Here is an 18228-nt window from a genome sequence, read left to right as displayed (position 1 = left end):
AGGATTGGGCGACTAGCAGCGATTGAAATTGTGATTTACTTTCACGAACGCTATACCAGCATGGTAAAACTGTCGGGGTGCCTGCAACAATATCAGCCGGGGGGGGGGGGGGGGGGGACTTAACATACCTAGGGCTCCTTCAGGTGCTAGTTTGCGCATCTTCCACTTTCCAATACGAAGCGCGGTCCAAACTTCCTTGGATGCTCACTTTGCGTTGTCGGTTTGAAATTTTGATACTACGTGGAACATCTCGTGTTCGCTGCATTCTGCAGTGCTCGAGGTCACCGCATAACAGACCAGGCATGCGATCGCCAAAGAGAGTGGCAGTAACTGACTGCAGCGATGAAGCAGATGCGGTCCGGCGTGACGCGCCCAGGAGCGGTCGGTGCTGTGCAGAATGGCGATGAGTTGGATGCAAGCGTGATGGAGGAGCACGGGAACCCTACACGCTCAAAACACACAGCTGGATTGCGCCACGACAACGGCTGTATTTTGGAACATGGTGTTTGTCCTGAACCGAACTACGATCAACTGTAGGTAGAAATGGGGCTCAGACTTAGGCTGTGAGCGGACATGTGTCTGGTTCCCAATGTTGGTTCCCGGTTATTTTTTCGCCCTTCATAACAACAAGATCGTAAGTTTTACTTCTCGCGGATTATTTTGCAAACACCAGAATCTACTCCTCGCTACCGTTGGGTCCTTGACAAACACCATTCCCTGTTTCCCGGCTTTATTTTTTTTTTGGGGGGGGGGGTCTCCAGACGTAGTTCCTTGTTTCCCAACAGTTTGTTCACAACCATCGTTCCCTGGTTCCTTGGTCCTACTGGCGCTTTGACATTGACTAGTCTGTTTCTTACTTCCCATGAGTTCCTTCTTCAAACATCAGACCAAGACCCCCAGACCCTGACTGGTTCCAACAGATTCACATATACGACACCAAATTCTAGTTCCTGGTGCTCGCTGACCCTCTCATGGGCAGCTCAGTTTACTATTTGTCAGCTGTTTACCACTGGGCAGGTGTACTCTGAAACTGAAGAGAACCTGCATATTTTCTGTAATATTTACGTGAACAAAGTGTATGCATTGTTGTTACGTGCAAATACAACGTTAGGACGAGTACCGGTTATGGCAAAAATTCAGGTCGAGATACTAACCCTGACTGGTTACCGTGACTTTAGAACGGAACCTGTTTCTTGCTGGACGCTCGGCATAACTGCAGGTTGGGTCTTGGTCTTTAGTGGATCCTTTGGCAGAATTCAAGGCTGGGTCCCGCTTGTTGTTGGAGCCCCGTGCATACAAGGTTACTCTGTGTCCTCCGCATCTCTATGCTTCGTATAGTTGTATATACTCGCTTTTGAATATATCTGTGAACGTCCACCGAATTTGAAACGAGCATATTACACACCACCCTATAAAGTATTTTTTTTAGAACAAAAATTCAGTTTGACCTTCATTTGACTTATATGTGGCCAAGGTCCATTGAAATGCGTTGTAAGCATAATTTAAGTTATCTTATTGCCCAAGAAACACCTCAAAGTTGCATGGCTTCGTCTAACTCACCGTTGTCGCATTAGCGTGAAAGCGCCGTAAGAATTGCCTCCGCCGCTAACCATGGCCTGACCTTAACCCGGTCAGGCCAGCAGCTTGACAAGAAGCATCATGCTTTTCGCACAAAAAGATCGGATATTCAATTGAGCGCTGCTGTACAACGTTTCGCTCGGGTTCTCCGCGCTGTCAGGAAGTTATTCTGAAAAACGTTAAAAAGGCCGAATTCCCCCCCCCCCCAACCGAGCGCGTGTGTAAGATGATAGCACACAAACGTAGCTTCACGTCGTCATGAGGCTGGTCACAAATGTGCTTCACGGGGCGTTCTCGGCATGACAACCCTCTTGATTAGCGCGAACGTCAACAGCGGCCGTGTGAAACTGCTTTTTGGCATTCGCTGCGACGCATACCTGAATCTTGAATGGTGCATTACCAGCAGAACTGGGATGGAGTGATCACCCGGGGGGCCGCAGCCAATCCTCACGTCACCATCACCAGGGAAAAAAACGGCTCTGCTTAACAAACCACCCTGTGTTGGCTTCTGTCACGAAAACGTGACGTGGTTCTTTGGTGACCGCTGGGCCCAGGCCGGTAGTCACAGCAGACACTCCGTGCGTCTCGGCACAGTACGGCGCGTCGTCCACTGCCGGCAACGAGCCAAGTGTCAGACGCCAGACGCCGCGGTCGCCTCGCCGCCGTCGACAGCGTGACTTGCGACCCCTGCGTCGCTCAGGACGGGTCCCGAGGTCGGGCCGCCGATCATCGGCTCATAGGCGGATCCTGGGGGGGGGGGGGGGGACACGGGGCAATGCTACCCTCGCAAAAAACTCTGAGACTATGTTTTGGCCCCCGAAACATTCCCAAAACTTCATAAAAAGTTTCGTCTATTTGCCGTCTGTTTTAGGTTTAAACTGTGATCCCATCTGACCATTTGACTTTTGCGAGTAATAACTTGTTTTACGAGCTTTGTAAACATGCATACTGTATAAAGAAGATTAAAAAGCATTTACGGGTGTTTGAATGGTGTCCCTGCTAGGTACTCGCGAGAGGTACCATATGCAACCGGACACTGGAAGCCTCGATCCCAACGCCAGCCAGCTGGCGACGAACGGTTGCCCCCCCCCCCCCCCAAAGCTCCATGCTAGATCCGCCTCTGCATCGGCTCGACGTTTCGAGCCACGTCCGCGCGGCAGCCCATAATCGAAAGTCACCCATCGTTCACTTGTTAAGTTATATGTGCGTTGACATTTGTGAACTGTATTTCCATTGCGGAAAGCAGGATGCCAATGCGGTGCTTGAAGGCTAAACAAAATGCCTTTTTCGTGTGTCTGGAGAGAATTCTCATAGCCGACATGCGCTCATAAAAAATTAGTAAGGGCAGAGCTTGGAGCGCTTCATTGATGTCATCAAAGTCTGGCATTTGGTACCAATGAGACGTTGACTGAAACGATTCCGCGATGTATACTGGGAACTGGCCATAGCAGTAAAGCACTGGAGGTCAATCTTTTGCGGAGCTGTTACTAGTCTTCAAGAGAGAGAGAAAGAGGAGAGAGAGAGAGAGAGAGAGAGAGGAGAGAGAGGAGAGGACAGAGAGAGAGAGAGAGAGAGAGAGAGAGAGAGAGAGAGAGAGAGAGAGAGAGAAGGAGAGTAGAGAGAGAGGGAGAGAGAGAGAGAGAGAGAGAGAGAGAGAGAGAGAGAGAGAGAGGAGAGAGAGAGAGAGAGAGAGAGAGAGAGAGAGAGAGAGAGAGATGTATGTATATATATATATATATATATATATATATATATATGGGGTCAATTGAGCCATTGTTTGGTGAATCGTACCATTATAATTGGAATAATGGCGGTCAAACACACGCCAACAATTATGCTTTAGACGTTTAGCACAAGGCAAAAGGACAAGATATTTCAGCCTCAGACGATCAACGGCTCACACGTTGTTCATAACCGGAACACGATATTTGTCTCTTTTCGACTTGTGATTAAGCAGTAAAACTGAAATGTTGATATGTGATTTATTATATTTATTCTTATGGCAACTCCTGCAATCATGCCAGAGATCGTCAGTAGACGAAACCTATCAGAGAAGAGTGATTTATGCTCGTGAAGTTTATATATATATATATATATATATATATATATATATATGCTTTATACTTTAATTTCAGTAATGTTTTAGGCCGATATCTGCTGCACTCTGTCACTGGCAGTCAACTGACAAGTTAGTCGCACGCAACGCACGCTACCAAAATGAGAGCGCGGGCGACACACATGGCATGCCAGGTAAATGGCAGGTGTTGGGATATTTCCCCCTGGGAGGAGGCGTTCAATGCCCAATGACATGTCTGGAGCCAATAAATCGGGTTGATTCCGCAGGCAAAATACAACCCTCAACAGCGTGCCCCTAAACAGTGTTAGGTTGTTGGCCCATACATCACTTATAAGCGCACGGACCAGGTAACACAATATTTTTTTGAACATGAATGTTTCATCGCTTGCTTTTAAAAGCTTACTCATTGACATAAAATAGGAATGCCAGCATGCCTGCTGCGTATTAGCGTATAACTACGAGCGTGTTTAGACCTAGGACTCTTCAACGTCAGATCGTAGCCAGAACTGTACATGACCTTGACAGAAGCACATTTGCATGTGTCACGTTGCATCGGTTTCGCGGACAACGGGGATGAAAAGAGAAGTGCAATACCTACAAAGCATATCAAACTTTCGCAAGGTGCGCGGTTGGGTACGCATGCCTCTGTTGCCAAGGAGCCAGTAGCGTTTCCATAGCGAATCTCCAATGTCATTATCTTCCACCAACGAGCACGCCGCGTAAGCCATAAGCCAGCCAGGCCAGTACAGAATCACGTTTGTGGCGCTCCAGTTGCTACTGGTTCTCGAATATTGTCATAGTAACCAGGTGCGCTGATCGAAGCTGGCAGGTTTGGTATATAAACGACCCTCTCGGGCCTGTTGTTGCATATTCCACTGTGGTCGGCCGCCCCTTGCGCTTCGATAACATAAACACACACAGGTCAGTCGCGGTGAATTTCTGGGAGGTTTGTAGGGTTCGGGCAATGTTCGTAATGGCTGATGATCGCTGTAACTAATTGTATACTTTAACAGCCGGCATGCGTCATTGCAACTTCCCGGTTTAACCGTACGTGTTCGGCTAGCATTTAGCATAAAGCCGGGTATCGGGTGTTAAGCCGTGGCAGCTTGGATGATTTATTATTTTTGATACATCTTTCAGTGGCCGTGTCGGTACAGCTTCGAAGCATGTTCGGCTTACCATGCATTTGCTTTTAAACTTTTGCTTTTGCTTAACCGACCTTTTCATCTGCGATCAGTAACGCAGCTTAAACGTCGGGTACTGTTATTACAACAATGGTAAGTTTATAAGGTCATTTGAACAGTACCTGCCGATATACTGAAGGTCAATATTCAGCATAAGAACTCTGAACTCATAACACCAAAAACCCAGGAGCCGAAGACGTTCCTTACTTTCGTCAGGTAGGTAGCTTTCAATAACGGCATGAGATTAGGAGTTAACTTAACCAATACATGAAGGTTTCAAGATCAGATTGAAAACGTTCTGCTTTCACTGTTATCATAAATAAAGAAACCAACCGATGCCGACAGATCTGCATGTTCTTGCAGTATGCTTGTAACTTGCGTTTGTCTCCTGTTTCAAAACCAAGGTATAGCTTGGTGAGTGTGCTGCGTTCATGAAATTGACGATCCCAATTTACACTGTCATATACACAGGTTTGTGTCGCAAATTCCAAGCGATTCTGGTTGTCGGAAGTTTCGGGGTATGAGCTGGGTGCGGATGTCTGAATTGTGGCATGAGGGGCTGCAGATTGTTTTTTTTTTTATTCCTGGATCACAACCGAAAGCCCAGACGAGTGTAATACGCCTGATGGCCGATTGCATGCATGAACGAAAAAGGTACCAAAAAACTCGGAAATTCAAATGGCCTTTGTTGGTCCTTTGTTTGGACGGAGTCTTCCGTTATCCTCTTAACTCACAGAAACGCATCAGGTAGGTCGAAGTTGTAAATTGAAGTAGTAAGCTTCAGGGCCCAAAAAACAAAAATGCATCTTTAGACTGACGTAAAATTGTTTAAGAAAGCTTTTCGTTAACCGGGATCGCGGCATCCTCCCACTCTCCCATCTGTCCAAGCAAGCTTATGATTTTACCGGCTCAACGGTCAAAAATTACCCCTGGATCATAAACCCTATCACAGGCCAGCTGGTTTTTCTTTAGCTCATTGATGACACCACTGGCTTAGTTAATGGCCACAATTTCTGCCATGTAATGTGCGTCGCATATTTTTGAAAGGGGAGCTCGCAGAACAAGGCAAGGCACACAGCCATACCGTCATCTCTGAAGGCTCGTAAAGATGTATTACCCATAACTACTGTTTTTTGTCGTTTCCTGGGTGTAAATAATAGCTTTTGGCGTCCACATATTACGGAAAGATAATCGGAAAGCACACGTCGTTTTTGATGCTCAATTGCCTGCTTTGGCACGTGTTACTCTATGGCACCTTCAACAGCTCGTGGAGAATCGGAAGTCCTCATCTTTTGTTGAATTCTGAGAAAACGTTTGGGTCCGTAAAACGCCAAGCATGTCTCACAGGTTCAAACGATATGTTGCTTTGCACAAAAGCTCAGCAATACATGGCATGTCTTTGGTGGTCGATTTGAGCTACAGCAGTGCTGCAGCACATTATCGATTAGGTTATCCAAATAGGATTACGTTAAGGAAAAGCTGCTTCCGTCACGAATGTTGATCTTTTAGAAATGAATAATTCAGGTGCACTAAAAAATGGCGTATCCTAGTGGTCATGTAAGAATGAAACGGAGCATGTAAGCGGGATAAGTTATCATTTCTTCGAGTATTACCATTGCAATTTGCGTTCCTTTATTGCAGGTTAGAATTTTTGGAAAAAGGAAGGAGAAGAGGACTTAAAGGAACAGTTGAGCAGTAAGAAAAGAAACGAAATTCGCAACATGATGAACATCAGCGAGACCGTGTCGGTGAAGCCTTCGGTCGAAAGCACATACAATAACATTTCACTCATATCCGACTTCTCAAGTAACCTGACAAAGGCCATGCCTGAGCAGATGAGCCCGCACTCCTGACTAAGGGTGGAAAAGAGTATCTTCGCTTCAGTGCTGTCGGTGTTCATCCTGGTCTGCTCAGCACCACAGGTGGCCGTGATCTGGCGTAACACCAGCCTACACCGCGCCTCCTACTATTACGTCATGGTGCTCTGTCTGCTGGACTGCGTGCTCGGCGGCAGCATCTTCGCTTTGGTGACTGTCGTTTTGGTCCTGTACATCATCCTGGGTGGCGTACCGGCCTTTGTGTGCTGCGCCTTCGACGTCTTCATGAACGGCAGCATGAACGCCGTCAACCTGCTGATGCTTGCGTTGAGCCGGGACCGTTACCTGTCCGTGTCTGACCCGTTGAAGAACTCCTTGCGGTCCACCACCTCCACGGTGTGGCGTCATCTGAAGATCTCCCTCGTCTACGGCGCCGCACATGGAGCTGTCTTCACCACGGCGCGGGCGTATTATAGCGACCTGACGGCAACCCTACAGACCTGCGATACATTTGACTGGCTGTTAAAGCCAGAGTTCCGAGCTGTTGCTGTCGTCACCGTGGCCAGCAACATCTTTCTCGACGCTGTCACGATGGTCTACAACGGCAAGGTCTTGTATCACGCATGGAAGGTAACCTTGGGGCATTGTAAATTGTCATGACCCGTGAGTCCATTGTGCTTCGCTTCTGTCAGCCTGCTCTTTGCAATTTAAGCCTTACCTAAGGTCCAAAAAACCGCTTAAATCATCCTGAATAGTCAAATATACTAGAAAGCTACAGCCGCTGGTCGTTAAAGACTACATCAATAACATGCGTACAAGGCATTAAATGATGAAACCGATTTTTTCATCTTCCTCTTTAAAGAGCTGTTCAGAATACCAGCCGGAAGATGGGAAAAGAAAGCATGCTCTATGTGGACCGGCGAAAGGCGTCAAACGCAAGACGCGTTCAGAAAAAAACATGACGTAGGCAAATTTATAGCTTATAGCCTGGAGCTATCGACGCATGTCGGATACGCTGAAAAAAATAACGTTAAGTGCAGGTGTGAAAGGTCACTAGGCTCAAACATTTCAAGATACGGATTATGACCGTTTTTGGAGACGTCACGTAGGAACCTGCCCACTTCGATAAAAACAAAATTATGCTATGGAACGTGATATGGACAAATGCCTGAGACTGATATCTTCGTCATCCGAGAACCGTATTTTCTCGCTTCCATTGTGGCACTTTCTTTTTAAACCATAAGGGTATAAGAAGCTCCCAAATGGAAAAGCTGGCCCAGCTGGCAGCGTCCCTGCTAATGAGTCAAGTTTAAAACACTGCTGTTAGCGCATTGTCATCCTCAGTAACTTTGTTGGCACTCTTGGGATTACACTGTTATGTGTGCATGTGCAATGTTTATGCTATTGTCCGTTTTCCATGGAAATTCCTGCCCAATGTCGTTTGAATACTGTACATAGGCGTAGGAAGGTTTCAAGAAGTGGCGGTGGGGGGGGGGGGGCAAGCTCAAGGTGTATTCAGGAGCGTTTTCTCTGGAAGCGAGCCCGATGACCGGCGGGGAGGGGGGGATGGAGGTTGTTGTCGCTCTTTATTCAGATGTCATGGCTGCTATGCTAGATATTCATCGAGAGCTGTTTATCAGTGGTACACAATTTTGCCTATTCGACTCATCTGTCATTTGGCAATAAGGCTTTCCAACTTCCCTAGATTGTTCGTCCATTTTGACATGGTCTTTCCTGGGGAGGAGAAATTCCACGAGCGCGTAGGCATTTGGGGTCATCAAGGAAGCATCTGCCTCCACAGTGTAGATGCCAAAATACGGCCTGGATATAGGCTGGTGACAATTTTGAAAGTGGATCGCTGGCTCACAGTGCGACAGATTTTTCATGCGCCTTTATTTCACTGGCTGCTTTTCAGGAGATACGACTTGTCGCAGCATTTTAGGCGCAAACAAATTCTTGGGCTTAAAACTGCTAGAAACAATGCGACAAAAGCCATGAAACTGGAGATTTTCTTATAAGAATCAAGGTACATAATAATACCAATCTGTCATATGTTCCTTATCTGGGCCCTGACCCTCTCCGCCGTCGGTGGGCACCGCCTTGGCCCAGATGTGTCCCGCATAACTGACTGCGAACTGATCGTATGGCTGCTTTGTTGCATACTTTTGAACCAGCGTTACTACTACATGGTGTAGGAAACACGTGTTGGACACCTGCAACAATATATTTTTCCGAACGATCGTCCCTCACACCACACCATCGCAGACAAATAGCCTCCGGGAAGCTGTCTGCCTTAGGTATGAATTGGCCCAACAGACACTTCATTGCCCATCATGCAACGTATATGATTTGATTTGCTTTTGTGTGTAGGCAGGGGCGCAGCCAGAGCCTTGCCAAGGGGGAACACAAGGTTGACAAAAACCCATCTTATGGTGATCCCCCCCCAAAAAAAATCCGGGATATGGCTCACTTGTTAACAAGTGACACAGTTTTCTTCGTTTTATTGTTATTTTTGCCTCGTAACCAGAACAAAAACCAGGAGCTACCGTGACTTTAGTTCTGTCTGCATTTTGAGGTCAATAAATAAACTGCAGAAATCAGGCGTTGAACTCCAGCATGAAAGGAATCACCGGCGCTCTTAATTTACATGGTTAGCTGGCTCTCCCTAAACCGATAGAATTCAGAAGCTTTGTCAATTTTTTATCTGGTTTCTACAGACATTGAGGTCATCGAGAAGGTAGACTGTAGATCGATATGTTTGATCCAAATTTGAAGATGAAAATCTGATTGCAGATCGAGTGGTCAAAATATGTGTCACATGGCCATGTTTGTCCGAAAATGTTGACCATTGAGTCAGAATCGATTAGTGATACAATTCAGGTAACGTGTTTTTTTACATACGCGCTCGCAAATCTTAGCAACAAAAATCTCGACACCAGGCGTTGCAGTATCCATAGTCCGTGGAGCGTTACTCCAGTAGCTAATATTTAGTCGTCGCCCACCGTTGGATGAAAATGATGACGCTTCTGAATTGATTATCTTGAACACTTTAATCGACTAGGAATACAAGTTATGTGACGTAATTTTGAGCATGCGCACCCGAAAATCAGAAACACATGCCTCGACCCCAGGCGTTGCAGTCTCCGTAGGCCGCGCAGCGTCGGCCTAGCAGCTAGTATTAAGTTGTGGCCAACGGGCATACGAAAATGACGACGTTTTTGAAACAGTATCCTCGGACGCTTCATGCAGCAGATCTTACATGTATAAGGCAGTCTGAGCGCATATTTCACGTGTGCAATTTTTAGACCGATGAAAAGAACGGATTGGCCCTTAAAGCACCCCGAAGTGGAGCTGGAATCTGTTGATTGAACTGAAAGAATGAACGCAAAAACTTTATTTTTCGTGTTTTCGCAGCTATTTATCTGTCCAGAAGACGGCGTCCGCCGTCTGATGGCACTTGCAGTGGCCGAAACTTTTGGATTTTACGGAAGTTGCAACCCAGGCTATCCTTGCCCTTGCTCTTGAAGTCGCGGGCGGGCATGTTCAAGTCTTTTGACGTAATTTGTTTCAATACTACATTCTGAAACAATGAACGTTCTCAGGCAAACATAACACGAGCTTTCTCGTTTTTTTTTAAAATCATTTCAACCCGCGCTGTTCAACAATAATGAGAGCCCCACTCTATTCAAATAATGAGACGTCATATTTCCCTCCGGGCAAGGGGGCTCTTGAGTAGAACACCAGGGGTACACCACAGTCTCCGGTCAAGGGCTGAAGTGCCATTCCGGTCTATCGTGTAGTGTCTTCTGGCTATCATTCCGGTGGCACGGGTCGGGATCTCCTGGTCGATCCGGAGTCCATCGGAAGGATAAATCAAATCACACTGTCCCCACCCCTGACACGGGGGCTTTCTGACCCGCGCAGTTAGCCCCGGATCAGCACAGGGGCCCTCATTGACGCAACATCATCCCCGATGAGCGCAGGCAGTCCGATAGTTGTCACATAGACTCCAGTTCCGTGTTTCTGTGTTCTTCAGATATATTCAATTCTCTCTGGCTGTAGGTTGTAGATGAAATGGGGTTCCTAACTTGTATTAACATGGCTTACCCACGTTCATCTTAAAATGTTGAAGACCCCGTCAGAGCTGATTGCTGGTAAGAAAACTATGTAATATGGTGTTGAACATGCGTGCTCGCGAGTGATAGCAACAACAGCCTCGACGACCGGCGTTGCAGTCTCCAGGCCGTGCGGCGCCGGCTTTGTGGCTGTAGCACTAAGCAATGGCCAATGAGCAAACAAAAAAGATGACTCGTCTTAAAGGAGATGCCTGGTGAACTAGCTAAATCAGCGTGCATGTTTAATGTAGCGCAAAAGTAAGCCAAGTGCAAACTTCATCTGAGAAGTGGGGGGGGGGGGGGGCAGTTAACATTGCTGCCCCGCACCTTGAAAAGTTGGGGGCCATGGGCCCCCTTCCCCCCCCCCCCCCCTGTTCCTACGCCCATGATACTGTACACTCTTCTCTAAATGACTTCGAAAGCCAGTTTGTAAGTCAGGAATCGTGCAATGCTTCGCATATCTAACGCGGTGCTATTCCTTCCAGCTTAAGAAAACTCGGGTGCAGGAGCTCGGGCAGCACAACATAAATGAAGCGGCGAAGAGGAGACAAAACATGAAAATGTTTATATTCACTTTCAAGCTGGCTTGTCTTTTCCTTGGCTGCTCCCTTCCATACAAATTTGCGCTCCTGGCGCATGGACTGGGTCTCGCTGTGCCCTTAATTGTCTTGCATCTCCTTGGGATTGTTCGGAGCATGTTCCACATCATTGACGGCTGGACCTTCTGTGCTAATGAGGAGTTGTGGCAGGCCCTAAAGCAATGCTCTCTGTTTGTCAGGAATAGGCGCTGATGGGCATGTCGCCGAAGAAGAGGTGGTTTATGGATATCACGTTGTGGCTTTGTGCAAAAAATAGACGGCACGCACATGACGCACTGAACCAGACGGTCCATATGTGCACAGAACCGCGGCATCTCCTGCACACCCCTAGGATTAAGGTACATGTCTGTTTAATCGATAACTGTGAAGACGGGATGTTGCCAATATTTGTACAGTGCATTGTATGCATGCACCTTAATGCATTGCCAATGCTTGTGCAGACAACGGAAACGGTCGTGTTATGTTAAGGCGGTGGAATGGATAGATGTGTATGTGTGTGTGTCGTGTATGGCACATCGAATGACAGGTAATGACGCATTTTGTTCAATTATCAATGACTGGACTGTTCACGGAAGAAAATCAAAATCATCGCACTGTGTTAAGCCTTGCAGTTTCTCTCGTTTTAGGCGTGACGTTCTGTTCATAAACTTCACCATTATATGCGTGTAACGACTTCACCATTACATGCTGTAAGCTTTATCTACGGCTGGGAAATAAAGTACCACTCATGGTGTGGAGTTTTGATCTGAAAAAGTCATCTTAAAGTTGATTTGGTGCAGGTCACAGCCCGGCCGTTCTTAAGGCCTAAACCCTTCTAGTTTCTGAGCTGCACGGCTGTGAAGATGTGTGGGCTATTTCGGGGAGACTATTTCAAGACCATCCAGGCATCCATAACGCCGTAATGACGTCATTTAAGACCTGCCGCTCCATTAACCATGCGGTGATCAAGACTAAGAAAACGGTAACTCGCGAGTCCTTGACACCTGGCGTTGGTGAGCACAGTTTGCAAATATGACGACTATCAAGTGATTCGCGATCAATTATATGGAAGGTGCCACGACATTATCAAACAATGACGTATTGACGAGCATATTTACCAAACGGAGAAATTGTGTTGTTTAGACCAGTTTTTGAGACAGAAAAGTATACGAATAGCTATAAGTGAGTTTATTTCATCACATCTCATGCCTGCTTTAATAGCTTCCAACGTGGAACCTTCACTTTTACACGTTTTATTAGGTCCATCCCATTCAAAGGAAAGCTTTATCTCTATCTTAGATTTGAAATCAGGGCAACTATAAAACTGAGATAGATGTTCATGACCGCACCTGCACTAAGGCCTAACGTCTTTTAGGTCCCGCGCTTAAAAGCAATTACTCTTTGGTATGCCTCGGTTGGCGTAATCGTTGTATAACAACAAACACGTCACCATAGAGAGGCGTGTGTGCTCTGGTTGGCAATGGATGTTAGTTTTAACAGACGAGGATTCTGCCCAGTTGAAGGCTTTGGTCTGAGTTCAACGCCATGTGCATCACGACGAAATGGGGTGAAATCCTTCCTTTGTAAAATACTGACGTTTCGACAACAGAAGCTTGTGGTCGTCAGCAGAAGGAGTTTCCATTTCTAGGGAATTTTTCTCTCTTGCATTTTGTTACTTCCTTATTAAAGCAAAAATCTATTATAGCTCCTCAACTTATTTCGGGCAGGGCAGTTATCATCCGCACACAATTCGTTATAATACAGACTCTCTTTTACAATGGATTCGGTCAAACACATCCGCAACCAATGGATTCGGTCAAACACATCCGCAATCCGCAACCATCCGCAGTGGGAGCGTCGTGCCTTTCGGATGTCACACAAATATCCTTAAACGCAGACGCTCCTGACACGGTAGGTAAGGAGCCTACTCCCAGAATTGGTGTCGCTCTAATCGTTAGTCCACTGTCGGGTCTCATTATGCTGGTGTGATTATGTCACATAGGGCGCCGACTTTGTTAGATTAAACGGATTGTTTGACATTTGTTTAGGGTTTGAAATGCAACGTCCATTTCATGTCGATTCTCTGCAGTTACAGCCATGTCTCTTTCGAGGTTTCAAATCATCTCGTTTCTGAGCTTGATGTCTGTGTATTTGTGCAAAATATGAACCGCCACCTATGGGGAAAGTCACCCAGACATGTGTGACATCATTAAAAGCGACATGCGAGCAACCCACTTCAACGGCTGCGTTGTGCTCATGGCCAAGAGAGGCGTGACCACTAGCATTCCTTAAAGGCAATGTTCCACATTTGTATGGCGTTCTGACCTGAAATAGCCACCTTGAGGACCTTTTGATGCAGTTCACGGACATGTTCTTCTTACGACCCAAAACACTATGGTTCCTGAGTTACACGCCCGCAAAAGTGCGAAAAGGTTTATTGGGACCCTATTTCAAAGTTGCCTCGTCATTAATGACGTCATAGAACCGTCATGGGATTGCGGTCATACTACAGGCTGTTTTCTGCTTATGGTCAAAACAGCATGGCTGCTGATATATTCGCAAAAGCCATGATGCGGCACGTATGATACAATGGGCGGAAGATGATTGGCTGTTAGCAGGATTTTGCTACTGAATGCGTGTCGCAAACGCAAGCGTAAACACTTTCGTGTTGTGCGGCAATCGTCGTGAACGGGTCATTTTTCCTTATTTCTAGGCCACAGGACAATGTTATAAAAAAGAACGCCACTGTCTGAAAAAGTACGGCACCCAAAAAACGGACACTCTCCCGAAAGGTATAAAACCGCGGCAAATGTCTTGTTTCCCCCCCGTTGGCGTTTTTCTTCTTCTTTTGACGTATTTCTTACAGATAGCTCGGTTAGCGCCTTGTGTACCAGAGCACAGAACCTTGCACGGGTTTATGGGTTAGCAATGCATTATGACATTAGGGAAACATTCAGTAATTTTAGATATATATCTCACTGAATATTTCGCACATACTGTACCGTAAATTTAAATCTTGAACAAAAAATTGTGTTCTACAAGCACAATCTCTTAACCCGCACTACCATGAACACCCGTTGGGACTTTCTTTTGTGGGGAGATCGCGGTGAAACTCGGTGTTATGACTGAAAATCCGTCAGGAAATTGCGAAAAACCTGCAATTTGATAGCCCCGTGAGCTGTGTAAATGTGAGATCACCCTTATTTTACAATATAGTGTGAATCAGGGGCCTGAAATGCGTGTGATCACTGGTGGTGTGTGCCAGTGGCTTGTATTGGTGTTGATGTGATCGGGAGTGTGCGTGCGAGGTTTGTAATTCTGAGAGATAGCATAATGTTGGTATTCTTTAAGTCTACTGATTCCCAATAAAATGTGATTGTAGATACCTGTCTATACCTTCATGTTTGTGTTTAAGCGTGGCAAAGGAATGCCGGCAAACTAAAAGAAACATTAGCACTTATGTTGCAGGAGTGTACAATGGTGAGCTGGCACTTCATTATGACCTTGCCAACATTTTGAACCTATTGAGGTATAACAGCATGTAATTAATCCATTGCATGTCATTATATTAGCAATTCATTTTGGCAGTAGAGGGTGGTGCGGGCAGCACACTAATGGACATGCTCAGTATAGGCTCACATTATATGGCTTTGCAAAATTGCCATTACCTAAAGAATTCTGAAAATGTAATGTGGTATTATTACTGGTGCAAATTGTACTGTCTTTACAAGTGTTGTATGCAGGCGAGCATTGTTCGTACGTCATCAGTGTCATAGTCACTGCAACTTGCGCGAGATGCTGGTTGCTGAGAAAGGTGGAAAAGTATTGCTGTTGGTGTCTTGGATAGCACCCAATAATTTTTATCATGAGCCTTGTGTGCACTTCATCACTTCCTTGCATTTTGCCCAACCATTACTACATGCACTTCTCATGTCTCCAGCCTTTTGCATAGTCAGCATGTTTGCAGTGTCATTTCACCACTAAAATTTTCCTGTTATTTTTCAGTACAGCAGCTTGATGGCTGCACCATGTTGCCTGACTGGGGAAATGGAAGATGTGTTTGCATCTTTCTTACCTACGTCTTGTGGATTCCTGAAACAGGCTGAGCAAGTAATGCCACTTATTGGTTGTCTACTTTGCTGAAAATGATTTATATAGTGTATCATGTCTTTTTGGTCAGCCATTTGTCAGATGGGGAGTCAATACAAGAGAGCACACCTCACCCATCTTTTCATGATGGAACATATTATCCAAGCAGCATGGATCGCAGCACAGAAAGCATATTTTTCCATTATACCATGCCACAGTACAGCAGTAGGGTAGTGCCACAATGAAGCTGTTGAGCTGTGCCATCACACAATGTATCACATTGATTGATTAATCTATGTCAAGCCTGTGATACAGCAGCTAATAATTTATGAATGACTGGTAACAACTGATTTAACAATGCCGAAGGACTATGAACAGCAAGAATGTCACTGCACCACAACGGCTACACCAGGGATAACTATTAAGTGCATAAATAATCCTAAGCAAAAACAAATTATTGGTAGCCCGACCTTACCATCTTTACCATAGCAATGGCAATGCTTTGGCAATCAATTCATAGCAACATTACAACTTCGATAATTTTCGCATGACACAGCGTTTCCAATTACAAGCAATAAAGAAAATATCGACTGTGCACATCACATGATATCAACGTCAGGACCACAGCACTGCAGACAACGATGGGACGACAATAAAGTATTGACAAAATTATCATCAACAGCATAGCAGCAACAGCAGCAGCGCCGCATATCGTGCTTTGATAATCTGCCCTAAAAGCTGGCGATCGCTACGTTGCGTATGTCAAACAGTCCACCAAAGCTTTTCTTACGGCCAGCACCAAGACAAAAAAATTCACAACCAAACCACCGTTTTATCCACCGCCCACTAATCCGTTACCCCACACAGCCCCCGCGACGAGAATGGCGGGTTGATGTCAGGTTGCGTGTGTTAAGAGGCATTCTTTAGGTTTGGCTGCCAAATGCTGCCAGGTCTTGCTGTCGTCACAAAACCATTCCATGACGCCATCAAACAATGTCGTCATGACGCGCATTTCTACAAACATTGAAATTTTGCCACTTAGCGTCGTTTTTGAGCCTTGAAAGTTTACCAATAGTTACAAGTAAGCTTTGTCATCATATCTGATGCCTACTTCGATATCCCCAAATGTGGAACATTCCCTTAAAGGGAGCGTTCAGCATTGGAAGATATCAAAGCAACCACCAGATATGATGAAACAAGCCTACTTATGACTATATACACACTTTTCAGTGTAGAAGTCTGTTCTAGAAAACATAATTTTGCGATTTAGTGAGTATTCTCCTCAACAGTCATGGTTTCATGGCGTCATGGAACGTTTGTATGATGTTGAGGTGCTGCCAAACTAGCCGTGCAAAATTGTCACCCAAGCACTCACTTGTAGTACTTGGAATTGGCCGAGAGATGGCAGTGGACGTGCTGTAAGTGTTCGCTGAACCAAATATCTCTACGCTAGTGTTTTGGTCCTTTTTCGAGGTGGTCTTGCATAGGTACCCTTGATTTTAAGAATCCTTTTTGTATCCATAGTTTCATGTATTCAAGATCTTATTTGTGCAGCAGAAAACGTGACTCGTAATCAAAACCTGCATAGCTTGCTCAGCATCGCTCAACAGCCAACGCGCGTTTCCTATATTTGCAAATCGTGCTCACAGACAATGACTCAACGATAATATTCGTTCAGGCCTTGAGCGCCGCATGGCCATTGGGAGGGCAGAATTTGAATGACGCTACTGCGGCAACACGTATGCCTCAAGGGCCTTGAATTAATCTGCACGAAGAGGTTTGTACGTCTTCGCGGGCATTTAGCTCAGAGACTAAAGGGCCATGGGTGTTAAGAACGGCTGTGAGCTGCACCCAATGATCTTCAAAGTGGTTGTTTTAGCTCAAAACCTCACACAACTGTGGAACACTCCCTTTAATCATAATGTTATGTCGGTACTTGGAACCGAGTGCCATGTGAGTAACTTGTTCTTTATTGACACGATTCGGGCAACTCGCAGGAGAAGGTTGTTTGTGTCCAGGGCTGATGTCGCGAGGTTATGCCGCGTGGCAAGAGCACCTGGTGTATTCTGCGACAAATAGACAGGTCGATGGAACAGTTTTACACCCTCATCTCTCGGATTTTGGTAACAATGAGTTGCAGAAGTTTCAGCGGCGCTGATGACGCCTGTGACATGTTCAGGTACCTCAGCTGAGCGGTTTCAGAGTTATAGCCTCAGGCATTTTTGTGTCGTGTGGTTGAAGGGTTACGTTTGGTTGTGTGTGTGTGTGTGCGCGCGCGCGCGCGCGCGCGCGTGTGTGTGTGTGTGTGTGTGTGTGTGTGTGTGTGTGTGTGTGTGTGTCGTTGGAGTCGGCAATGCAGACGAAATACTGGTTGCGACATTATGAGCATTTACAATGCATACAGAACAACTTTTCTACGCAACATTGAACCCTTTCTCATTTGCATATGAAAAAGCGTAGCTTAAACCCCATGATCTAAAAATAAAAAGATGATTATCGGCTTGAAAAGGTTTTGAAAGCAATGTCTCTTACATTCATGCCATCCGCCGTCGGTTGCCGGCGCAGTATCTCCCACGCGTTTTTCCGCGCAGGCAGCGGAAAATGAGCGCATTGTGAGACAACAGTAAGCGTAACAAAGGAATGGCTCGCATGCACGTGGAAGTCGACTTGGTGTGCCAGTGACTCAGCCTAGTTTGCTCTAACTCATCAAAACTCTTAAAATCAAGCGACCGCTACTTTCCTCCCAACGCCTGACGCTAACTCACGGACAATGATAGTCTGAACACTCTT

General features: G+C 46.0%; 1 protein-coding gene across 1 annotated transcript; it reads left to right on the top strand.

Moving 5' to 3' along the window:
• The first annotated feature begins 4530 nt into the window (after nt 1–4530).
• LOC119092873 (uncharacterized) lies at nt 4531–12083 on the top strand. The gene is made up of 3 exons (XM_037215778.1): nt 4531–4576; nt 6481–7286; nt 11257–12083. Exons 2-3 carry the CDS (start codon nt 6816–6818, stop codon nt 11560–11562), a joined length of 777 nt encoding a protein of 258 aa, XP_037071673.1. The 5' UTR covers nt 4531–4576; nt 6481–6815; the 3' UTR covers nt 11563–12083.
• The last annotated feature ends 6145 nt before the right edge of the window (nt 12084–18228 follow it).

This window comes from Pollicipes pollicipes, unplaced genomic scaffold (genome assembly GCF_011947565.3).
Source record: "Pollicipes pollicipes isolate AB1234 unplaced genomic scaffold, Ppol_2.1 Scaffold_3539;HRSCAF=4159_pilon_pilon_pilon, whole genome shotgun sequence".
NCBI classification, from domain to species: domain Eukaryota; kingdom Metazoa; phylum Arthropoda; class Thecostraca; order Pollicipedomorpha; family Pollicipedidae; genus Pollicipes; species Pollicipes pollicipes.
This window is presented reverse-complemented; position numbering and strand designations above follow the sequence as displayed.